Here is a 26,245-nt window from a genome sequence, read left to right as displayed (position 1 = left end):
CCCTACGCTATCCAACGCTTTCCCTACTGTTGCACTCTCTGGAGTGGGAATAGTAATTTTTACTCCTACGCTATCCAACGCTTTCCCTACTGTTGCACTCTCTGGAGTGGGAATAGTAATTTTTACTTCTACGCTATCCAACGCTTTCCCTACTGTTGCACTCTCTGGAGTGGGAATAGTAATTTTTACCCGTACGCTATCCAACGATTTCCCTACTGTTGCACTCTCTGGAGTGGGAATAGTAATTTTTACCCCTACGCTATCCAACGCTTTCCCTACTGTTGCACTCTCTGGAGTGGGAATAGTAATTTTTACCCGTACGCTATCCAACGCTTTCCCTACTGTTGCACTCTCTGGAGTGGGAATAGTAAGTTTTACCCCTACGCTATCCAACACTTTCCCTACTGTTGCACTCTCTGGAGTGGGAATAGTAATTTTTACCCGTACGCTATCCAACGCTTTCCCTACTGTTGCACTCTCTGGAGTGTGAATAGTAATGTATACCCCTACGCTATCCAATGCTTTCCCTACTGTTGCACTCTCTGGAGTGGGAATAGTAATTTTAACCGCTACGCTATCCAACGCTTTCCCTACTGTTGCACTCTCTGGAGTGGGAATAGTAAATTTTACTCCTACGCTATCCAACGCTTTCCCTACTGTTGCACTCTCTGGAGTGGGAATAGTAAATTTTTCCCCTACGCTATCCAACGCTTTCCCTACTGTTGCACTCTCTGGAGTGGGAATAGTAATTTTTACTCCTACGCTATCCAATGCTTTCCCTACTGTTGCACTCTCTGGAGTGGGAATAGTAATTTTACCCCTACGCTATCAAACGCTTTCCCTACTGTTGCACTCTCTGGAGTGGGAATAGTAATTTTTACCCTTACGCTATCCAACGTTTTATATAATTAATTGTAAAAAAATTAAAAGTTTATTTTATTTTTTATATTAGTTACATTTTATTTATGCTATTTTTTTATGTTTGTAAATGTATTAGTAATTTAGAATATATTTAATTAATTTATAAATTAGTAAAATAATTATTAATACTTATTGTTCAGTACATATATATTATATATTTACTGTATATATTTAATTAATGTATTATTAATATATATGTATTATTTATTTAAAACATTATTAGATACTTTTAAATATGTAGATTTAATTTATTAGTGTTATATACTTTATTTTACATTTATATATTAAAAGAAAAAAAATCGATATTTTTAACATCGATATTTTTAACATCTATATTATTTTTTCGATATTTTTGTACTTACCATGTTGTAGATAGGATGTCGATATTCTTGCCTTCGATATTGTTGACTCGATATTTCTGTTGGTCGATATTTTTGAGGTCGAAATTCTGTCAGTGATCCGTATTTGTCGTCTCCCCAGCATCCAGGTATGTGACATCCCATAGTATGTTTTTATGTCAAGCACCGAACTTAAATCAGCAGAGGGGTGTCTAAAAGAAGAAGCGACCCCAAAGTGAGCAGGCTTGTCTAGCCACACTTTTTTCCTAGAGCACAGACTGTACATTTCTTGTGGCCTCTCACCTAGTGTATGTCACAATGCGGACCACACTGAATCCTTTGAGATGCGGGGATGGCAGACTGGGGCAGTATGGCAGTGGGTGATGACAGGAAACCTAGATGGCATCACAAACCCAATGTAAGGAAGGCACAGGGCATAAAGCTTGCCTTTACGCACCATGCAGGAGAGATGTACCTGTGGAGCTGCAATGATGTAGGATGGGGGCCTAAGTCTACGCTGCACTTCGTGCCTTGAGCCCAGCCTTCTCTTACACATAGATCCTTATTACCGATTAACAGATGCACAGAATTTGATGCGAGGATACCAGGGGGCCTGAATCTTGAATTCTGGCTGGTAACCCTGCAGACTTCGGCCAGGGCAGGCTTGTGTCTTGGTGCAGCAGAAATATAATAAAGCCAACAGAAGTAAATTCAGTAAAAAATACAAGGGTCAATGATAATGAAAGGAAAAACTCCCAGCAAATGATCCAGCGGACAACAGTGGAAAAGATCATATGTTCTAGAAGACGGAGTAGTGCACCAGGGCTACATGGCCTCCCTCAAGCACTATTTTAAGAAAATCCACAATATTGGGCAAAGAACTTGTCAAACTTGTTCAATCATGTTTTATGGAAGGAAGAAGTCCCAGACAAATGGAGGGGTTCAATTTTGGCTCCGATTTACACAGCTGGTCAAGTCTCGGATCCTGCTAACTATAGACTTGCTTTAATGGATAGCGAAGCATAGTTTTTTACTAAGTGTCTGCTAACAGAACTCACAGCTTGGGTTGCTGCCAGTAATTTACTCCCAAAAAATCAAACAGGGTTTATTAAAGGCATAGGGACGATTATTAATATTCAAATGCTAGTTCTTATAATGGAAATGGCCAGAAGCCGTAAGATGAACCTTCACTTATGTTTTATTGATTTTAGCTCAGCTTTTGACGCAGTGCACAGAAATATTCTTTGGAACAAATTAACGGAAATGGGAATCTCACCGAGTTTGTTGAGAGCGATACAATTGCTATATACTAATACTTGGACGAGAGTAAGGTTGTACCAAGGCACAGTTTTGTAAAAAAAAAATGGTGATAAGGGAAGAGCTGAAGCGGGGTGTGTTTTGGCCCCAACCTTATTTAACTTGTATTTAGCTGGGATTTTATCAATGCTTAGTGAAATTAATTCTCACTCTCCGACTGTTGCAGGTTTTAATGTTTCATATTTACTTTATGACGACGATATTGTTTTAATAAGCTATACCAAGGTGGGTCTGCAAAGATTAATTAATGAAAGTGCACAGTACGCCTCCACTCATGGCCTAAAGATTAACTTAAAAAAGACAAAAACAATGCTGGTGACTAGAGGGTTGGCTGTAAGACCAAAATTGAGAATGGAAGGTACTGAATATAGATATCTGGGTGTTATAATAGATGCTAGGGGCATGGATAAAAACCAGTGCGCTGCACTACAGAGAAGAAACAACTCACTAATTGCTGCATTTTCCATACTTCAGAATAACTCAAAAGGGCTTCCCCTTAACCAACTATTACAAATTATGTCAGTTAAACATGTGCCAACTCTTGCATATGGAGAAGAGACCTTAAGACCTTAAGAGGATGTGCTGACAACACCACAGATAAGCTAGTGACAGCGACCTACCGACGCGTGTTTAATCTTCCGCGACATTCTTCACCGGCACAAATCTGACTTGAGTTCGGACTTAAACGACAGAACCTAAATAGCTTAAGAGCTTATTTAAAATTCTGCCCAAAATTTTGAAGGGATAATAATTCCTCGCTTATGACAGTGGTCTGGGAGGCAATATGCGATAATAAACATAGGCAGGCACATGAATATTTCAATCTGGCGATAGATACTTTCAATGCGGAACAACTATGGGCCTTACCTCTTTCACAGGTGGCTTTTAATAAAGGTATAAATGGTTGCAGCAAAAAATTGTCGTCTTTATGGGATAAAGCAGTACTGGCAAAGAGATCCCATGCATGGTCAGTTATTGCTTCGTATGGTATGCTAAAACCCCAAAGATATTTAGGAGACTCAAATAGCCAAAGGGCAAAGCTGAGGCTGATGTATCTCCGATTTGGAAGTAGCCAATTTCTTGGAGACGCCCCTACATGGAAATTGATGAGTAGTGAGAGGGTGTATCGCCTCTGTTATTACAAGAGGGAAGACATTTGTCATATCATCTGCACTAATAGAGGAACGTAGGAGGCTGCTAAGGTCGGACTTTAATAGACTAAGTATAGGCGAAATTTGCGAATTCGCAGTCCGCGAATTCGTGCGAAATGGCAAAAAAAATCTGCAAGTTTGCGAATATTCCCGCGAACTCGCAGATTTGTGTGCCATTTGCACAAATATGTGACCACGTGTGCCTGTAACTTTGCCATCACGCCAAAAGGCGCCGAGGTCCCTTGAGTGAGCTGGCCATTATATTGGGGACGGGCGGGAAGACACATCCAGGCACCAGACTTCATGGTGCAAGAGCATAATGGTGCTGTGCGTTACGGGTATATATGTACTGGGGGCAGGGGGACACTTAGCACAATGTGTGCTCACACCCAGAGGGCTCCCAGGCAATTGAGCACGAATGATTTTCACACTGAGAGAGCTCCGAGGCAGTTCAGCAGCACAGGGGCTCACACCCACTGGGCCCCGGGGCAGTTTAGTAGCGTGTGGGCTCACAACCCCTGGGCAGCTCAGCAGCGCCACCCTCTGGTTCATCACTGCCACCCTCTGGTTCATCACTGCCACCCTCTGGTTCACCACTGCCACCCTCTGGTTCATCATTGCCACCCTCTGGTTCATCACAGCACCCACTGGTTCACCACTGCCACCTTCTGGTTCATCACTGCCACCCTCTGGTTCATTACTGCCACCCTCTGGTTCACCACTGCCACCCTCTGGTTCACCTCTGCCACCCTCTGGTTCATCACAGCACCCTCTGGTTCACCACTGCACCCTCTGGTTCACCACTGCCACCCTCTGGTTCATCACTGCCACCCTCTGGTTCATCACTGCCACCCTCTGGTTCATCACTGTCACCCTATGGTTCATCACTGCCACCCTCTGGTTCATCACAGCACCCTCTGGTTCACCTCTGCCACCCTCTGGCTCATCACAGCACCCTCTGGTTCACCACTGCCACCCTCTGGTTCTTCACTGCCACCCTCTGGTTCATCACTGTCACCCTCCGGTTCAACACTGCCACCCTCTGGTTCACCACTGCCACCCTCTGGTTCATCTCTGCCACCCTCTGGTTGATCACTGTCACCCTCTGGTTGATCACTGCCATCCTCTGGTTCATCACATCACCCTCTGATTCACCACTGCCACCCTCTGGTTTATCACTGCCACCCTCTGGTTCATCACAGCTCCCTCTGGTTCACCACTGCCACCCTCCGGCTCATCACTGCCACCCTCTGGTTCACCACTGCCACCCTCTGGTTCATCACTGCCACCCTCTAGTTCATCACTGCCACCCTCTGGTTCACCACTGCCACCCTCTGGATCATCACTGTCACCCTTTGGTTCACCACTGCCACCCTCTGGTTCATCACTGCCACCCCTAGTTCATCACTGCCACCCCCTGGTTCACCACTGCCACCCTCTGGATCATCACTGTCACCCTCTGGTTCACCACTGCCACCCTCTGGTTCATCACTGCCACCCTCTGGTTCATCGCAGCACCCTCTGGTTCACCCCTGCCACCCTCTGGTTCATCACTGCCACCCTCTGGTTCACCACTGCCACCCTCTGGTTCACCACTGCCACCCTTTGGTTCATCACAGCAACCTCTGGTTCATCACAGCACCCTCTGGTTAACCACTGCCACCATCAGGTTCATCACAGCACCCTCTGGTTAACCACTGCCACCCTCTGTTTCACCACTGTCACCCTCTGGTTCATCACTGCCACCCTCTGGTGCACCACTGCCACCCTCTGGTTCACCACTGACACCCTCTTGTTCACCCCTGCCACCTTCTGGTTCATCACAGCACCCTCTGGTTCACCACTGCCACCCTCTGGTTCACCCCTGTCACCCTCTGGTTCATCACTGCCACCCTCTGGTTCATCACTGCCACCCTCTGGTTCACCACTGCCACTCTCTGGATCATCACTGCCACCCTCTGGTTCACCACTGCCATCCTCTGGTTCATCACTGCCACCCTACATGGAAATTGAGGAGTAGTGAGAGGGTGTATCGCCTCTGTTATTACAAGAGGGAAGACATTTGTCATATCATCTGCACTAATAGAGGAACGTAGGAGGCTGCTAAGGTGGGACTTTAATAGACTAAGTATGGGCGAAATGTGCGAATTCGCAGTCCGCAAATTCGTGCGAAATGGCAAAAAAAATCTGCAAGTTTGTGAATATTCCCGCGAACTCGCAGATTTGTGTGCCATTTGCACAAATATGTGACCACGTGTGCCTGTAACTTTGCCATCGCGCCAAAAGGAGCCGAGGTCCCTTGAGTGAGCTGGCCATTATATTGGGGACGGGCGGGAAGACACATCCAGGCACCAGACTTCATGGTGCAAGAGCATAATGGTGCTGTGCGTTACGGGTATATATGTACTGGGGGCAGGGGGGCACTTAGCACAATGTGTGCTCACACCCAGAGGGCTCCCAGGCAATTGAGCACGAATGATTTTCACACTGAGAGAGCTCCGAGGCAGTTCAGCAGCACAGGGGCTCACACCCACTGGGCCCCGGGGCAGTTTAGTAGCGTGTGGGCTCACAACCCGTGGGCAGCTCAGCAGCGCCACCCTCTGGTTCATCACTGCCACCCTCTTGTTCATCACTGCCGCCCTCTGGTTCACCACTGCCACCCTCTGGTTCATCATTGCCACCCTCTGGTTCATCACAGCACCCTCTGGTTCACCACTGCCACCTTCTGGTTCATCACTGCCACCCTCTGGTTCATCACTGCCACCCTCTGGTTCACCACTGCCACCCTCTGGTTCATCACTGCCACCCCTAGTTCATCACTGCCACCCTCTGGTTCACCACTGCCACCCTCTGGATCATCACTGTCACCCTCTGGTTCACCACTGCCACTCTCTGGTTCATCACTGCCACCCTCTGGTTCATCACAGCACCCTCTGGTTCACCACTGCACCCTCTGGTTCACCACTGCCACCCTCTGGTTCATCACTGTCACCCTATGGTTCATCACTGCCACCCTCTGGTTCATCACAGCACCCTCTGGTTCACCCCTGCCACCCTCTGGTTCATCACAGCACCCTCTGGTTCACCACTGCCATCCTCTGGTTCACCACTGCCACCCTCTGGTTCATCACTGTCACCCTATGGTTCATCACTGCCAACCTCTCGTTCATCACTGCCACCCTCTGGTTCATCACAGCAACCTCTGGTTCTTCACTGCCACCCTCTGGTTCATCACTGTCACCCTCCGGTTCAACACTGCCACCCTCTGGTTCATCTCTGCCACCCTCTGGTTCATCTCTGCCACCCTCTGGTTGATCACTGCCACCCTCTGGTTGATCACTGCCATCCTCTGGTTCATCACATCACCCTCTGATTCACCACTGCCACCCTCTGGTTCTTCACTGCCACCCTCTGGTTCATCACAGCTCCCTCTGGTTCACCACTGCCACCCTCTGGCTCATCACTGCCACCCTCTGGTTCACCACTGCCACCCTCTGGTTCATCACTGCCACCCTCTAGTTCATCACTGCCACCCTCTGGTTCACCACTGCCACCCTCTGGATCATCACTGTCACCCTTTGGTTCACCACTGCCACCCTCTGGTTCATCACTGCCACCCTCTGGTTCACCATTGCCACCCTCTGGTTCACCACTGCCACCCTTTGGTTCATCACAGCAACCTCTGGTTCATCACAGCACCCTCTGGTTAACCACTGCCACCCTCTGGTTCACCCCTGCCGCCATCTGGTTAACCACTGCCACCCTCTGGTTAACCACTGCCACCCTCTGTTTCACCACTGTCACCCTCTGGTTCATCACTGCCACCCTCTGGTGCACCACTGCCACCCTCTGGTTCAACACTGCCACCCTCTTGTTCACCCCTGCCACCCTCTGGTTCATCACTGCCACCCTCTGGTTCATCACAGCACCCTCTGGTTCACCACTGCCACTCTCTGGTTCACCCCTGCCACCCTCTGGTTCATCACTGCCACCCTCTGGTTCATCACTGCCACCCTCTGGTTCACCACTGCCACTCTCTGGTTCATCACTGCCACCCTTTGGTTCACCACTGCCATCCTCTGGTTCATCACTGCCACCCTCTGGTTCATCACAGCACCCTCTGGTTCACCACTGCCACCCTCTGGTTCATCACTGTCACCCTCAGGTTCATCACTGCCACCCCCTGGTTCATCACAGCACCCTCTGGTTCTCCACTGCCAACCTCTGGTTCATCACTGCCACCCTCTGGTTCATCACTGCCACCCTCTGGTTCACCACTGCCACCCTCTGTTTCATCTCTGCCACCCTCTGGTTGATCACTGCCACCCTCTGGTTGATCACTGCCATCCTCTGGTTCATCACATCACCCTCTGGTTCACCACTGCCACCCTCTAATTCATCACTGCCACCCTCTGGTTCATCACAGCTCCCTCTGGTTCACCACTGCCACCCTCTGGTTCATCACTGCCACCCTCTCGTTCACCACTGCCACCATCTGGTTCATCACTGCCACCCTCTAGTTCATCACTGCCACCCTCTGGTTCACCACTGCCACCCTCTGTATCATCACTGTCACCCTTTGGTTCACCAGTGCCACCCTCTGGTTCATCACTGCCACCCTCTAGTTCATCACTGCCACCCTCTGGTTCACCACTGCCACCCTCTGGATCATCACTGTCACCCTCTGGTTCACCACTGCCACCCTCTGGTTCATCTCTGCCACCCTCTGGTTCATCACAGCACCCTCTGGTTCACCCCCGCCACCCTCTGGTTCATCACTGCCACCCTCTGGTTCACCACGGCCACCCTCTGGTTCACCACGGCCACCCTCTGGTTCACCACTGCCACCCTCTGGTTCACCACTGCCACCCTCTGGTTCATCACAGCACCCTCTGGTTCATCACAGCACCCTCTGGTTAACCACTGCCACCCTCTGGTTCACCCCTGCCACCATCTGGTTCATCACAGCACCCCCTGGTTAACCACTGCCACCCTCTGGTTCACCACTGTCACCCTCTGATGCACCACTGCCACCCTCTGGTTCACCACTGCCACCCTCTTGTTCACCCTTGCCACCCTCTGGTTCATCACTGCCACCCTCTGGTTCATCACAGCACCCTCTTGTTCACCCCTGCCACCCTCTGGTTCATCACTGCCACCCTCTGGTTCATCACAGCACCCTCCGGTTCACCACTGCCACCCTCTGGTTCACCGCTGCCACCATCTGGTTCATCACTGCCACCATCTGGTTCATCACTGCCACCCTCTGGTTTACCACTGCCACTCTCCGGTTCATCACTGCCTCCCTCTGGTTCACCACTGCCATCCTCCGGTTCATCACTGCCACCCTCTGGTTCATCACAGCACCCTCTGGTTCACCCCTGCCACCCTCTGGTTCATCACTGTCACCCTCTGGTTCATCACAGCACCCTCTGGTTCTCCACTGCCACCCTCTGGTTCATCACTGTCACCCTCTGGTTCATCACTGCCACCCTCTGGTTCACCACTGCCACCCTCTGGTTCATCTCTGCCACCCTCTGGTTGATCACTGCCACCCTCTGGTTGATCACTGCCATCCTCTGGTTCATCACATCACCCTCTGGTTCACCACTGCCACCCTCTGGTTCATCACTGCCACCCTCTGGTTCATCACAGCTCCCTCTGGTTCACCACTGCCACCCTCTGGTTCATCACTGCCGCCCTCTGGTTCACCACTGCCACCCTCTGGTCCATCACTGCCACCCTCTAGTTCATCACTGCCACCCTCTGGTTCACCACTGCCACCCTCTGGATCATCACTGTCACCCTTTGGTTCACCACTGCCACCCTCTGGTTCATCACTGCCACCCTCTAGTTAATCACTGCCACCCTCTGGTTCACCACTGCCACCCTCTGGATCATCACTGTCACCCTCTGGTTCACCACTGCCTCCCTCTGGTTCATCACTGCCACCCTCTGGTTCATCACAGCACCCTCTGGTTTACCCCTGCCACCCTCTGGTTCATCACTGCCACCCTCTGGTTCACCATTGCCACCCTCTGGTTCATCACAGCACCCTCTGGTTCATCACAGCACCCTCTGGTTAACCACTGCTACCCTCTGGTTCACCCCTGCCACCATTTGGTTCATCACAGCACCCTCTGGTTAACCACTGCCACCCTCTGGTTCTCCACTGTCACCCTCTGGTTCATCACTGCCACCCTCTGGTGCACCACTGCCACCCTCTGATTCACCACTGCCACCCTCTTGTTCACCCCTACCACCCTCTGGTTCATCACTGCCACCCTCTGGTTCATCACAGCAGCCTCTGGTTCACCACTGCCACCCTCTGGTTCACCCCTGCCACCATCTGGTTCATCACTGCCACCCTCTGGTTCATCACTGCCACCCTCTGGTTCACCACTGCCACTCTCTGGTTCATCATTGCCACCCTCTGGTTCACCACTTCCATCCTCTGGTTCATCACTGTCACCCTCTGGTTCACTGCTGCCACCCTCCGGTTCATCACTGCCACCCTCTGGTTCACCACTGTCACCCTGTGGTTCACCACTGACACCCTCTGGTTCACCACTGCCACCCTCTGGTTCATCACTGTCACCCTCTGGTTCACCACTGCCACCCTCTGGTTCATCACAGCACCCTCTGGTTCACCACTGCCACCCTCTGGTTTACCACTGCCACCCTCTGGTTCATCACTGTCACCCTCTGGTTCACCACTGCCACCCTCTGGTTCATCACTGTCACCCTCTGGTTCATCACTGCCACCCTCTGGTTCATCACTGCCACCCTCTGGTTCATCACAGCACCCTCTGGTTCACCACTGCCACCCTCTGGTTCATCACAACACCCTCTGGTTCATCACTGCCACCCTCTGGTTCACCACCGCCATTCTCTGGTTCATCATTGCCACCCTCTGGTGTACCACTGCCACCCTCTGGTTCATCACTGTCACCCTCTGGTTCACCACTGCCACCCTCTGGTTCATCACTGTCACCCTCTGGTTCATCACTGCCACCCTCTGGTTCATCACTGCCACCCTCTGGTTCATCACAGCACCCTCTGGTTCACCACTGCCACCCTCTGGTTCATCACAACACCCTCTGGTTCACAACTGCACCTTCTGGTTCATCACAGCACCCTCTGGTTCACCACTACTACCCTCTGATTCACCACTGCCACCCTCTGGTTCATCACAGCACCCTCTGGTTCACAACTGCACCTTCTGGTTCATCACAGCACCCTCTGGTTCACCACTGTAGATTATGGGGAGGAAGCACACCTGCGCAGCCTCAACCGGGGGCTGGTTAATGTGTTACTGAATTTGAGCTTCAAGTCCGGCACCTGCTTCCTTTTCTGTAAGTGCTTCCTGTTGTGGTTTAATTTTTGTGACAGCCTGGAGCATTGTGCCATACTTGTAACTATTCTCTGACCCTGCTTCTAGGGTCAGAGCAGGGTCAGAGAATAGTTGCAAGTAGGCAACAACTCTGGAGGTGCTGCTCAGGAAGCACTTACAGGGATACAACAGGTGCCCAAGTTGAAGTTAATTTCTTTGTAACCATTTTGTAAATGGTTACAAATAAATTAGCTTCAACTTGGGCACCTGCTGTAACCCTGTAAGTGCTTCATGTACTTCAGTTTTTGAAAATCCGCCCGCATGCGATTTCGCAGATTTTTCTGCAATTTTGCAAGATTCGCGGACCGCAAAATTGCAGAAAATCCGCAAATTCCGTGAATGGAACGGATTTTACGCCCATGCTTACAAATTATACGAACATGCCGACAAGCAGTCATAGCCAGTTTACAAGGAGAAAGCTTGCAATTTACGGGTAGACTTCTGAGGTTTATAGAAATAGTTGAGAAGAAATTGCTTAACTGTGGACAATGAGGATGGTTTTTACTTAACTTGGTTTTATACATTGATGAACAGTTTCTTTTAATTATGTGGTCTTAATAATCTTGAAATGTAAGAAGAATTGTATAATGTTGTTTTAATTGTAAATTTAGAGTAACTGAACAATACATTTTTCATTCATTCATTCATTGGTGCAGCATGGTCTGCCCCTCATGAAACTGTTGCAGGGGTTGGGTGAGGGCCAAGCTGTGATGCTGCCCACTGACCCTGCAGCAGTAATGGCAGGTCCAATTATTGCTCCAGGTGAAATTCCCCCACTCATAATGAGGGCCTCTGTGTGATTGATAGCATGGGCATACTAGGAATCACCACAGTGCACGCCACACTAGCACTATCAGTCACACCAGGTGTGATAGCAGGGTAATCTCCCCATGCAGTTGTTCTTTTTGCTAGTTTGAAATTACTAGGCCTGCGCGGAGTTCACGGAGTTCTTCTACACGGAACTCCGTGAAGTGCTGAAAAATCTCTGATGCACTCCGTGGAGTTACGCAAGCTGCGGAGTAAGGTAAGTCGCTCTGTTCAGTCTGATTTTTAATGCTGGCAGTTTGTCCCGTGCTGTAAAATCAGCACAAACGGCAGCACAAGAGAGCACAGCTTCTTTCTGCAGCTCAAGTAGATATCCTACTCCATTGGCAGATTTCTCAACGCGAGCAGTAGTGACCTGCTGCGACCGTCCCCTTTGAGAAATCTCGCCGGGAGGTAGTCTAGCGTGTGATTTTCCTCGCTCGCGATCAGCAACTTAATGATGGCGAGCCGTATGGAAGGGAAAACTCTGCTCCGCTACACAGAGTTTTGCGGAACTCCGCTCTCTACGCACAGTAGAGGAAGAGGAGTTGGCCTAACGGCTAGGATGGTCCACCTCTAATCTGGGGAACTGGGTTCGAGTCTCCACAATGACGCTGAACATCCTGTGATTCTGAGCAAATCACTTATTCTCCCCGTGTCCAACAAAAAAAAAATGTATGTGTCCTCATGTAATGCAATTTGTGCTATGTAAAGTGCTCTGATACCTGATTCAGGTCAAGTTTGCGCTATATAAAAAAAAAACTGTGGGAAAAACTTTCAAAGCTCTGCAAGCAGATCGGAATTTTACACCTAGGCTTAGAAATTAACTAGCTTGCAGGAAGACAGGTAGCTTCAACCAGGCCACACGTGGGAGGGACTAAAAGGTCCCCTAAAATGAGTGCTGGTAAGTTCCTTCTGCATCCAAAGAAACAAATGATGTAGCTATTATCCTTTAGACCAGGGGTCTCCAAACCGGTCCTGGAGGACCGGATCCATGCCAGATTTTTAAAATAACTGCATGTATCTCAATGGAGATATCCAAAAAATTTGGCATGGATCTGGCCCTCCAGGACCGGTTTGGAGACCCCTGCTTTAGACAGTGGAGGCAGGAACGTGCCATAAATGAGAAACCAATGGTAGAGGAAACAGCAACTAGTATCACACAAAGCCCGCCCATGAAACAAATGGCATATGTTCCTACTGAGAGACGTTATCCATGCCCCTGTTTTTTCAAGACGTGCTTAATAATGCTAACTTAACAGTGCAATTTTGAGGATTTCTGGGGCTTTAGCAAGACATATGTTGTGGCCACCTCTTCAGATCATCATTGAGTTTATTACCAATTTTCAGCTTATTCAGACTTTCATGATGCCAAAGTACACTGAATCATAGGTTAAACTTTCAGAAATGGGTATACCCACAACCAGACAAAAGCTAAAGCTCCTTTATGTCTGCCAGCCACAGGGTACCAGAAGAAAGGTTGCTTGAAAAAACATTGATAAAAAACATTTTTTTGTATTTGGTACAACAATATTTTACATGAAATTCAGTGTCCAACGAAGCTGCTCATCCCATATTAGGCAAGACAAAGGTTGGCTTGGTGAATGTTTAGTGGAGTAGCGTACAATGTTGGAATAAAACATAACGATTCAGAAAAGGGGGTGGTGATGAACAGAGTGTCTGAATTAAGCAGACCACTCTTACCCAGTCCAAAGATCAGGGCTTGATCCATCACCGTTATTTAGCTCACTGCACCATCCCAGCTCAGAACCTGGCTATATGCAAATTAGTCTGTCCCTGGCCCAGTGCATCATGGGAACAGGGCAGACCAAACTACCAAGCCAATTCTTCACCAGAAAGGAGACAAGCTTCCGGGGACCGGTTTCTGGCATTTCAGCCGTCGTCGGCCTGGCTTGCTTGAATCCCGATGGTGGAGTGAGCAAGGGACTCATGTCTGAGTATACCCTGCCACACCTATAGTGGCCAAAAACGATTCAGAAAAGGGGGTGGTGATGAACAGAGTGTCTGAATTAAGCAGACCACTCTTACCCAGTCCAAAGATCAGGGCTTGATCCATCACCGTTATTTAGCTCACTGTACCATCCCAGCTCAGAACCTGGCTATATGCAAATTAGTCTGTCCCTGGCCCATTGCATCATGGGAACAGGGCAGACCAAACTACCAAGCCAATTCTTCACCAGAAAGGAGACAAGCTTCCGGGGACCGGTTTATGGCATTTCAGCCGTCGTCGGCCCGGCTTGCTTGAATCCTGATGGTGCAGTGAGCAAGGGACTCATGTCTGAGTATACCCTGCCACACCTATAGTGGCCAAAAACGATTCAGAAAAGGGGTGGTGATGAACAGAGTGTCTGAATTAAGCAGACCACTCTTACCCAGTCCAAAGATCAGGGCTTGATCCATCACCGTTATTTAGCTCACTGCACCATCCCAGCTCAGAACCTGGCTATATGCAAATTAGTCTGTGCCTGGCCCATTGCATCATGGGAACAGGGCAGACCAAACTACCAAGCCAATTCTTCACCAGAAAGGAGACAAGCTTCCGGGGACCGGTTTCTGACATTTCAGCCGTCGTCGGCCCGGCTTGCTTGAATCCTGATGGTGCAGTGAGCAAGGGACTCATGTCTGAGTATACCCTGCCACACCTATAGTGGCCAAAAACGATTCAGAAAAGGGGGTGGTGATGAACAGAGTGTCTGAATCAAGCAGACCACTCTTACCCAGTCCAAAGATCAGAACTTGATCCATCACCGTTATTTAGCTCACTGCACCATCCCAGCTCAGAACCTGGCTATATGCAAATTAGTCTATCCCTGGCCCAGTGCATCATGGGAACAGGGTAGACCAAACTACCAAGCCAATTCTTCACCAGAAAGGAGACAAGCTTCCGGGGACCGGTTTCTGGCATTTCAGCCGTCGTCGACCCGGCTTGCTTGAATCCTGATGGTTCAGTGAGCAAGGGACTCATGTCTGAGTATACCCTGCCACACCTATAGTGGCCAAAAACGATTCAGAAAAGGGGGTGGTGATGAACAGAGTGTCTGAATTAAGCAGACCACTCTTACCCAGTCCAAAGATCAGGGCTTGATCCATCACCGTTATTTAGCTCACTGCACCATCCCAGCTCAGAACCTGGCTATATGCAAATTAGTCTGTCCCTGGCCCAGTGCATCATGGGAACAGGGCAGACCAAACTACCAAGCCAATTCTTCACCAGAAAGGAGACAAGCTTCCGGGGACCGGTTTCTGGCATTTCAGCCGTCGTCGGCCCGGCTTGCTTGAATCCTGATGGTGCAGTGAGCCAGGGACTCATGTCTGAGTATACCCTGCCACACCTATAGTGGCCAAAAACGATTCAGAAAAGGGGGAAGGGTATACTCAGATGTGAGTCCCTTGCTCATTGCACCATCAGGATTCAAGCAAGCCGGGCCGACGACGGCTGAAATGCCAGAAACCGGTCCCCGGAAGCTTGTTTCCTTCCCAGTGTAAGAATTGGCTTGGTAGTTTGGTTTGCCCTGTTCCCATCATGCACTGGGACAGGAACAGACTAATTTGCATATAGCCAGGTTCTGAGCTGGGATGGCGCAGTGAGCTAAAAAACGGTGTTGGATCTAGCCCTGATCTCTTGACTGGGTGAGAGTATTCTGCTTAATTCAGAAACTCTGTCCATCACCACCCCTTGTTGTTAAATATTTTGTCCACCCTAAGCGTGGAAGGGTATACTCAGATGTGAGTCCCTTGCTCATTGCACCATCAGGATTCAAGCAAGCCGGGCCGACGACGGCTGAAATGCCAGAAACCGGTCCCCGGAAGCTTGTTTCCTTCCCAGTGTAAGAATTGGCTTGGTAGTTTGGTTTGCCCTGTTCCCATCATGCACTGGGACAGGAACAGACTAATTTGCATATAGCCAGGTTCTGAGCTGGGATGGCGCAGTGAGCTAAAAAACGGTGTTGGATCTAGCCCTGATCTCTTGACTGGGTGAGAGTATTCTGCTTAATTCAGAAACTCTGTCCATCACCACCCCTTGTTGTTAAATATTTTGTCCACCCTAAGCGTGGAAGGGTATACTCAGATGTGAGTCCCTTGCTCATTGCACCATCAGGATTCAAGCAAGCCGGGCCGGCGACGGCTGAAATGCCAGAAACCGGTCCCCGGAAGCTTGTTTACTTCCCAGTGTAAGAATTGGCTTGGTAGTTTGGTTTGCCCTGTTCCCATCATGCACTGGGACAGGAACAGACTAACTTGCATATAGCCAGGTTCTGAGCTGGGATGGTGCAGTGAGCTAAAAAACGGTGTTGGATCTAGCCCTGATCTCTTGACTGGGTGGGAGTATTCTGCTTAATTCAGAAACTCTGTCCATCACCACCCCTTGTTGTTAAATATTTTGTCCACCCTAAGCGTGGAAGGGTATACTCAGATGTGAGTCCCTTGCTCATTGCACCATCAGGATTCAAGCAAGCCGGGCCGACGACGGCTGAAATGCCAGAAACCGGTCCCCGGAAGCTTGTTTCCTTCCCAGTGTAAGAATTGGCTTGGTAGTTTGGTTTGCCCTGTTCCCATCATGCACTGGGACAGGAACAGACTAACTTGCATATAGCCAGGTTCTGAGCTGGGATGGTGCAGTGAGCTAAAAAACGGTGTTGGATCTAGCCCTGATCTCTTGACTGGGTGAGAGTATTCTGCTTAATTCAGAAACTCTGTCCATCACCACCCCTTGTTGTTAAATATTTTGTCCACCCTAAGCGTGGAAGGGTATACTCAGATGTGAGTCCCTTGCTCATTGCACCATCAGGATTCAAGCAAGCCGGGCCGACGACAGCTGAAATGCCAGAAACCGGTCCCCGGAAGCTTGTTTCCTTCCCAGTGTAAGAATTGGCTTGGTAGTTTGGTTTGCCCTGTTCCCATCATGCACTGGGACAGGAACAGACTAATTTGCATATAGCCAGGTTCTGAGCTGGGATGGTGCAGTGAGCTAAAAAACGGTGTTGGATCTAGCCCTGATCTCTTGACTGGGTGAGAGTATTCTGCTTAATTCAGAAACTCTGTCCATCACCACCCCTTGTTGTTAAATATTTTGTCCACCCTAAGCGTGGAAGGGTATACTCAGATGTGAGTCCCTTGCTCATTGCACCATCAGGATTCAAGCAAGCCGGGCCGACGACGGCTGAAATGCCAGAAACCGGTCCCCGGAAGCTTGTTTCCTTCCCAGTGTAAGAATTGGCTTGGTAGTTTGGTTTGCCCTGTTCCCATCATGCACTGGGACAGGAACAGACTAATTTGCATATAGCCAGGTTCTGAGCTGGGATGGTGCAGTGAGCTAAAAAACGGTGTTGGATCTAGCCCTGATCTCTTGACTGGGTGAGAGTATTCTGCTTAATTCAGAAACTCTGTCCATCACCACCCCTTGTTGGGGAATAAAACATAAGCACACAGAGCTTGAAATTGTAGCTTTATTAGCCAGATGTTCATAATAATGAATAAACCTCCTTTCCATTACTGGTATGCAAAGTGCAACAGTGAAATCGAAGCACCGCTCTGTGTATTTTCAAATTTCTATTGCCATAATCTCAAAATGTTCTCCTTAGTTCTCTTCTTCTACCCTTGTTCCACCGCTCTGCTTTCTAGGTGCACACTTCTTTGAAATTTACCACTGACGATGTTGAGCAAGAATAGTAGGAGGCGGCGGAACACGGGAGAAGAACGGAGAGCTAAGAGAGGTGAAGTAGAGGAAGAAAAACTTAGGAAAGCAGTAGAGAAAGAGGTGGGATGGAATGAGCATGAGGTAAAGAAAGAATGGTGAGGTAGCCAGAGAGAAGGAGAGGTCGAGAAATAAGTTTTAGAGTGATAGAGAGGTAGAGAAGTTATAACGTAGGAGAAGGAAATGTAAAAAGAATGGTGGGGGTTATTCAGAAAATATATTGAAAAAAACTTTTGCCATACTAAAGTAGCGTGTCTCAAATATTGTGATATGGAAATATCGTTGTTGTCAAGAATATTGATTTTAAGATAAGTAATATTAATTTTTTAAATATCGATGTCATTAATATAATTTGCAGAAATATAGTTTTTTAAAATTGCATTTTCTAATTATTATGTGTTTTAGTATATAATTTAAATGTTTATTATGTCAATATTTATAGAATTATTGTTTATGTTTTTTAATATATTTGTAGAATTTGTAGTAGTTATTAAATTAAATGGAATTCTTTTTTGTGATTTGTAGTGCCATAGCGGGCTGTGGGTTTATAGGGGTATAGGGTGGGAAGTACTTCAAATATAATACATTAATGATGATATTGTATTTAATATTTTTTATTTAAATAATATTTAAGTATGTTAATTGTGCTATTACTTTTTTAATGTAAATTTTATGTGCGGGTTGTGGGGTTTATAGAGGTAAAGGGTGGGAAGTAATTAATTTTTAATTAATGAAGAATTAGTTGTTACTTAATATTGATTAAGTAATTGCTAATTACTTATGTTAATTGTGTATTTTTTTAGGTGTGGTTTGTGAGATTTATAGGGGTAAAGGATGGGAAGTAAATTCTTTTAAAACAATTAATAATTAGTTGTAAATTAGTATTAATTAATTGATAATTGTTTAAATTGTGTAATTAATTCAAAAAGAATTAAGGGTAGGTTGGGGGTTTATTGGGGTAAAGGGTGGGACGTAAATTAATTCACATTTATTAATAATTAGTTGTTAAATGCTATTAATTATTTATTTGACAATTCATTATTTTAATTGTGTAATTATTTTTTTAAAGTTTACGTTTAGAAGTGGGTATGGGGTTTATAGGAGTAAGGGGTGGCAAGTTAATTAATTTTAAGAATTAATATTTCGTTTTTAATAATATGTGTTTAATTGATAATTAATTATGTGAGTTGTGCAAATAATAACAAAAAAGATTTTAAATGTGGGTTGTGAGTTTTTAAGGGTATGGGGTGGGGAGTAAATTAATTTAAAGTAATGAATATTTAATTGTTACATTAATATTATTTATTAAATTGATCATTAATTAATTGTGTAAACTATTTTCTGTTACATTTTATGAGTGTGTTGTGTGTTCTCTGGGGGCATATTGTGAGATGTAAATTAATTATAATCAATCAATTAATAATTAACACTTAATTAATAGTAATTCGTTTGTTGATAAATATGTATATTAATAAAGTAGCCTTTCACTGTCTTGGACCTGCTTACTTAAAATGCCTATTCCAGAGATATATTCGTCCATGCCCTATAAATGTGGCCAATGCTCACTTGCTCAAAATCCCAGGTACTCACAGGTGTAGAATAGGAGGATGATGCTCTATCTCATTGCACCTGCAGGGAATGTTTCACCCTTAGATCTCTGGCATATAATGTCCCACTTCAAATTTAGGAAACACCTAAAACCTATCACTTTAATCTCTAAGTCTACCTACCTTTATGATCTCTTTGGTCTTCTTCCGCAGCACAAGGACACTCGTACAGATAAGAGAGTACTTTATAAAAACTCAATCAATCCAGGAAAGCAATAATGCACCGAAGCATAGGTGAGGTGAAGATAGAGAGGCTCAGTTAATACAGAGATGGGGGCAGAAGGTGAGGCAGTGCCTAATTTGTAAAAAACATAAGTGCCAGGGCCCTCATCAGGAGGCCTCTGCAGCTAGCACCTCTCACTGCCCCTGTCAGTGCCAACACTGACAGTACAGATACAACTACTAACCAGTACACTACTGCACGTGTGACCTTCCATCTTTCTCTCGATCCTTCTTTCTTTATTTTTTTTTTTTTATACCACCACCATACATCCTAAGATTCAGTCGGCCAGCCATCAATCCTCCATTCTTTTCATGCTGCTGTCTCATCCATTTTCCCAAGGATCCATCAATCCATAAATCCATCCATCCAATCCATCCAGCTACCCACCTCCACCACTACCCTTCATCCCAAAGCTCCATCATACTGTCATTGTAAAATGGTATTTTTGAGCTTCTGAATGGAATCCAGCAGTCTCCGATTAAAGGTAAAAAAAAATGCATATGTCATATTAATCAGAACTGCCAAGTGGCACCAGCTCAAGCTTATAAAGTGAGTGTTCAGTACGCCCTTGATCAACACCATTTGTTCAAATCAACAATGGTCCTTTGATATATTTTTTTTTAATGTGGCCTTCTCTTCCTGTGACATCACAAGTGGTGGGCAACTCCAGTGGACCACATACCTCTCTCTTGGCTTCTACCCTCACCCTGTACTCGTTTCACTCCTAGGTAACAATGGACCTGACGGAAAAAATGCTGGTGTCGATGGAAGATCTACGGGACATGGCCCAGGGCGGGCTGAGTAACATGCTGGGGAGGACCAACTTGGCCATGGATGAAGCTAAGACTGCACTGACTCTGACCTTGAGTGGCATAGCACAGCTCAGTATCGGGGATGCCATCAAGCTAGGAGCAGAGACTGTCTTACAGCAAGGCGAACGCCTAATGAACTACTTACTGCCAGAGATGGGAGGGGATGCTGGTAAGTGACACTGTGCCCACCACACCTCATGTCATGCCATGTTACAAGGTTTATTTGTAGCTCTTGCACATTACTTATGTGGCCCTGGATCACTTTTGGATTGTTCCTGTGGTTAAGGTTTGCACACAGGATCCTCCCAGGGGAGATTTAAGGACTAAAATTAAACTGTCAAATACTTTTGGTTTTATGCTGGTTATTTCCATCCATACATGGATGCTCGTATATTGGTTGTATTGTTGCCGGTCAAACATGACTGCTGCTGGTATATTGGTTATATTGTTGCCAGTCAAACATGGCTGCTGCTGGTACATTGGTTACATTATTTCCATCTACACATGGATGCTGCTGGTAAATTGGTTATATTATTTCAATCCATACATGGATGCTCGTATATTGGTTATATATATATTGTTGCCAGTCAAACATGGCTGCTGCTGGTATATTGGTTATATTGTTACCAGTCAAACATGGCTGCTGCTGGTACATTGGTTACATTATTTCCATTCAAACATGGATGCTGCTGGTAAATTGGTTATATTATTTCCATCCATACATGGATGCTCGTATATTGGTTATATTGTTGCCAGTCAAACATGGCTGCTGCTGGCATATTGGTTATATTGTTGCCAGTCAAACATGGCTGCTGCTGGCATATTGGTTATATTGTTGCCAGTCAAACATGGCTGCTGCTGGCATATTGGTTATATTGTTGCCAGTCAAACATGGCTGCTGCTGGTATATTGGTTACATTATTTCCATCCACGCATGGCTGCTGCTGGTATATTGGTTGCATTATTTCCATGCATACATGGATGCTGGTATATTTGTTATTTTGTTGCCAATTAAACATGGCTGCTGCTGGTATATTGGTTACATTATTTCCATCCAAACATGGCTGCTGCTGGTACATTGGTTACATTATTTCCATCCAAACATGGCTGCTGCTGGTATATTGGTTATATTATTTCCATTCACACATGGATGCTCGTATATTGGTTATATTGTTGCTGGTCAAACATGGCTGCTGCTATATTGGTTATATTGTTGCCAGTCAAACCTGGCTGCTGCTGATATATTGGTTGCATTCTTTTCATGCATACATGGATGCTGGTATATTTGTTATATTGTTGCTAGTCAAACATGGGTGCTGCTGATATATTGGTAACATTGTACCAATACGCATTGAGATACTGTATGTAGAGTCATCGATACCCTTCGCATACAGTGGTTCTAACCCAGCAGCAGTGGGGAATTTCATTTTTATGGGAGTCTGCTGCCAAAGGTGTCATCCTGCCCAATTAAAATAAACCTCCCTTCTCTCTCTATCGCGCAAAAAGAACAACCCACACCTTTAAACTTTCTTAGCATAAAAGGTCACTTTATTTAAGACAGGTAAACAGTATAGCCATGCAACATTGTACATTAAAACAATCTTTATGTAAAACCTTTTAAATAGCAAACATTTCAAACTTCCCCACAAACCTTGCATCACCAATTTCCCCAATGAACAGAACAATGCCCTGGTTTATTACCTCCTTCCAATTTTTCGTTTCCCCCCCCCCACCCATAGGGAAGGATGAGCCCGCTCCTGACCATCCCATCCCCAAAAAGGCGCCCTAAAAGAATAATAACACACCATGGCACTGTCACCTGTCCTATAGTGACAACAATTAAATATATAACAACTTTGAAAAAACAACATTACAGGAAAGGGAAGGGAGGGTGGGACACGAAAAACAAGCTGCGCAACTTTCCCCTCAGCGCCGCTCTCCTCAGCCTGCGCGCGCCTCCGTAATTGCCCCCGCCCGCGATCCAAACCCTACCCACAATCCCCTGCGCGTGGGTTGTTCCATCCGCGCGAACAATCCCAGGGGGACACCGGCTGACACCGGGATCCCCCCGGGCCCCATCGCGCAAAAAGAACAACCCACACCTTTAAACTTTCTTAGCATAAAAGGTCACTTTATTTAAGACAGGTAAACAGTATAGCCATGCAACATTGTACATTAAAACAATCTTTATGTAAAACCTTTTAAATAGCAAACATTTCAAACTTCCCCACAAACCTTGCATCACCAATTTCCCCAATGAACAGAACAATGCCCTGGTTTATTACCTCCTTCCAATTTTTCGTTTCCCCCCCCCCACCCATAGGGAAGGATGAGCCCGCTCCTGACCATCCCATCCCCAAAAAGGCGCCACCCAGGAAAACCAACGAGTTTTCCTGGTCCCCACCCCCCCCTGAAAAGAGCAAAAAGAAACCTTACAATTAAATCTCACGTTTGGCCGAGCACCACAGATTGTCACCCCAGAAAGCAGACAAAAACTCCCTTACCTCCAACAAGTAATAGGCTTGGCCCAAGTCAGAAAGATGGACCCCATCCTGACGAAACAGATCCATGTCCGTACCTGTGATGTTAGCATGGCACAAAACTTTAATACCCATGTGATTACAGAAACACTTAATCGCCCTGTTCAGTTTTCTCCGAGACTTTTCAATTGCAGCTTGGTTTCGTGCGCCCACCCAATGGTGCCGATAAACAAACTCTGACCACACCACCGTAGTCCCTGACCAATTTTCTGAAATCACAGCTAAATCAAGTTGCATTTGTTTCAACAATGATAAACCAGATAGTTGTACAAGATCATTCTCACCTAAATGAATAATAAGTAGGTTTGGAATGCCTCTGACTGACGATAACCTAGATAACAAAGGAAACAATTGGGACCATTTCATCCCACCTTGACCATTCCATAGGAGTTCATGCCTTTTGCTAGGTAGACCGAGTTCTCTGCCATAGATCTGTTTTTCGGCAAAAAACGCTGCCCACTTGATAAAAGAATGTACAACCAGCCACGTGGTGTTTTTTCCCCTGGACAATGAATGGTAAACCCGACCTAGACAGAAAAAATGGTGTTAGAACAAAGGCATTTAGAACAGCATATAAACTTACATCCGCACATATCGAGCACAGCACCCAGACTTCCACCTACCAATTCTCTTGACACCTTCCCAACCGAAACCCAAATTGTAAGCCTCGGTCGCTGCCCCAATACGAAAAGAATGCGTTCCAAAAAGTAAGGGGTTCTTCCCAGCTAATGACAGCGTTTTCCGCAACACCGACAAAAACTGGAAACTAGTAATATTGTCACCCACCCTGTGAATAAAAATGGGCCCATCTTGAAAATCAGGTGAGTGACGCAAAGAAAACCACTCCGCAATTGGGCAACACTCTTCCAAACCGCTGGCATGTAATGAAATCAAAATCCCTTTTCCCAATTGATCTGTCTTGGAACGACCCAGCCATATCTGTAAAACACCCTCCTGAATGTTGATGTCACCAGAATGTATTCCCATCTGCCCCTTGAGCCCCAACAACTCAGAGACCCGAAAAGCACCAAAAAACAACCAAATCATGCAAAGACGGAAACGAGAAACTTCACAGGAATCATAGCAACAAACGGGCAAATGCCCTAATAACACACATAACAATTCAAAAGTGATTGGTTCCCGCACACGCGCCTTGTGACAAAACTCCTTCTTAAAACCGTGTAACATACGCCGCAGGAGAACATCTGTAACCAAATCCTTCCCCAAAAACAAGTGACCATAAAAGGAAACCCCAGCCAACTTCCCTGCAATAGTAGTATGGGACAGACCTTTATTAATCAAATGTAAGACAAACTGCAACATAAGAGATCTGTTCCCTAGAACCAGCCCCGGACTTTTATGAGATTCAGCAAAAGATACATATTCAAACCAGGCTTGACGGTAACTGCGTCTGGTGGAAGGCGCAATAGAGTTCTCCACCAGGTCAGTTATTCGGAGTGCCCCAGGACCCAGATGTCTTGCGGAATGGCAGTCTTGCATATATCCGCTCCTGGCGCCAACTCCCGGAATTTCTGCCAATCAAAACGAGACAAAGCATCCGCAATTGAGTTATTGATCCCCGGGATGTGTCGGGCCTTGAAAACAATGTTGTACTTCAAACTCTGAAGCATAAATTGTCGTAACAGCTGAAGTACCCGCAGGTCTTTTGCCCTTTGCTTATTGATAAGGTGAACCACAGCCAAATTGTCAATGTGAAACAACACACATCTGTCACGCATTTCCTCCCCCCAAACCAACAAAGCCACCACAAGAGGAAACAGTTCCAAAAAAGCAATGCTGCGACCTTGCTGTAACCAACTGCTCGGCCAAGGCTCCGCACACCAGCGTCCCTCCCAAAAGATGCCAAAACCATTCTTACCAGAGGCATCGGAGAAAATCTGTATCTGCCAAATCGTGTCATCTTCCAGAAAAAAGATCGAAACTCCATTAAAATCCTCCAAAAATCTCACCCACACCTGCAGATCCTCTTTGACAGCTTTAGAAAGCCGAACACGATGATGCGGAAGGGTGGCCCCAGACATTGCCATGCCAAGCCTCCTACAGAACGTCCTCCCTGCCCGCACCACCCGACAAGCAAAATTGAGATAGCCCAGCAAACGCTGAATTTGCCGAAGCTCAATCTTCGTTTTATCCAGAACTTCCAACAAAAATGAACGGATCTCCAAGAGCTTGTCACGCGGCAAGCGGGCCATCATGGCCGTGGTATCAATCTCAATCCCCAAAAATGTGAGTTGAGTGCAAGGCCCTTCCGTTTTCTCAGGAGCCAGTGGGACACCAAAAACCTCTGCCAAACGCTGAAAGAACTGCATTGCCTTACCACACTGACCTGACTGTGCCTTGCCAATGAAGAAGAAATCATCCAAATAGTGACAAACTGCCTGATGACCACTAATTTGCAAAAAACACCATTGCAAAAAAGTACTGAAACTCTCAAAAAGGGCACAAGAAATCGAGCAACCCATGGGAAGTACCCTATCAACATAGAAGGCACCATCAAAATGCATCCCCAAAAGCTCAAAATCTGTGGGGTGTATCGGAATCAAACGGAAAGCGGACTGCACATCACATTTAGCCAATTCAGCCCCAGCTCCAGCTAGTCTCACCATATGGAGTGCATCATCCAGGGGGCGTGGCTTGGATGCCGAGGAGGTAGGCAGCGTGAGCTCGGAGCTCCGTGCCCGATCCCGGATAATATCCTGAAAATTCATTTGAACCCCGAGATAAAGGACACTATCCGGTACTGGACGGTACTGCGGAGGGTCCGGGACCCACGGAGGACGACACCGAGCCTTCCCACAGCAGTATCTCGACTTTGAAAGCTAAACTCGGCCGAGAAGTCGCGGACCCCAAAATGGCGGCGAGGGCATGAGATAGCTTGTGACGGAGACATCTGCCCGGAGACCCACTGAAGACCACTCCCGGACACGCTAGAGGTGTTGGCGGCCACGTCGCGCCTCTCCCCAGGTGCCGGATGGACTTTTGGCGCGCCCTGGGGCGGTGGTTGAGGACCGTCTCCTGATTGGGGCAACAACGGTGCGACAGTGACCCGGAGACGAGAACCCCGGACCTCTGGCGCAACTGGCGCTGGCCGGGCCACGACCACTCGGTGCTTCCTGCTTCTTGGTGACATTTCTGGGCCTGAGAACCCGGCCGGAGGACGGTGCCCGGCGACGCTCGGAGGGCGACCAAGTACACACTTGAAGACCACCGCCCATCCCGGCCCAAATGGGGAAGCCGAAGGGGAAAGGAGATGGCGCGACCGACACTGAGGCGGCGGAAGGAGCGGAGAGAGACCAAGCGGCGTTGCAGCGGATGCAGGATCGTATCCTGGAAGCCATCGCCACCACAAAGGATGCCCTGCAGCAAGATATAGCTCAGGTGGCAACGGGCTTGGGCCTCCTG

At 47.2% G+C, this 26,245-nt stretch overlaps 1 protein-coding gene across 1 annotated transcript in view; it reads left to right on the top strand.

Annotated features, from left to right (window-relative positions):
• LOC147677724 (perilipin-1-like) overlaps positions 1–26,245 on the top strand; it is a 562,211-nt gene that overhangs the window by 110,699 nt on the left and 425,267 nt on the right. The window contains exon 4 of the mRNA XM_086946494.1: positions 20,199–20,451. Within this exon, the coding sequence (XP_086802620.1) occupies positions 20,199–20,451 (253 nt within the window). The remainder of the gene's footprint in view (positions 1–20,198; positions 20,452–26,245) is intronic.

The sequence above is a fragment of the Lissotriton vulgaris genome, chromosome 12 (genome assembly GCF_964263255.1).
Source record: "Lissotriton vulgaris chromosome 12, aLisVul1.2, whole genome shotgun sequence".
Taxonomy (NCBI): domain Eukaryota; kingdom Metazoa; phylum Chordata; class Amphibia; order Caudata; family Salamandridae; genus Lissotriton; species Lissotriton vulgaris.
Note: the sequence above shows the minus strand (reverse complement) of the source record. Positions and strands in the feature narration are given on the sequence as shown.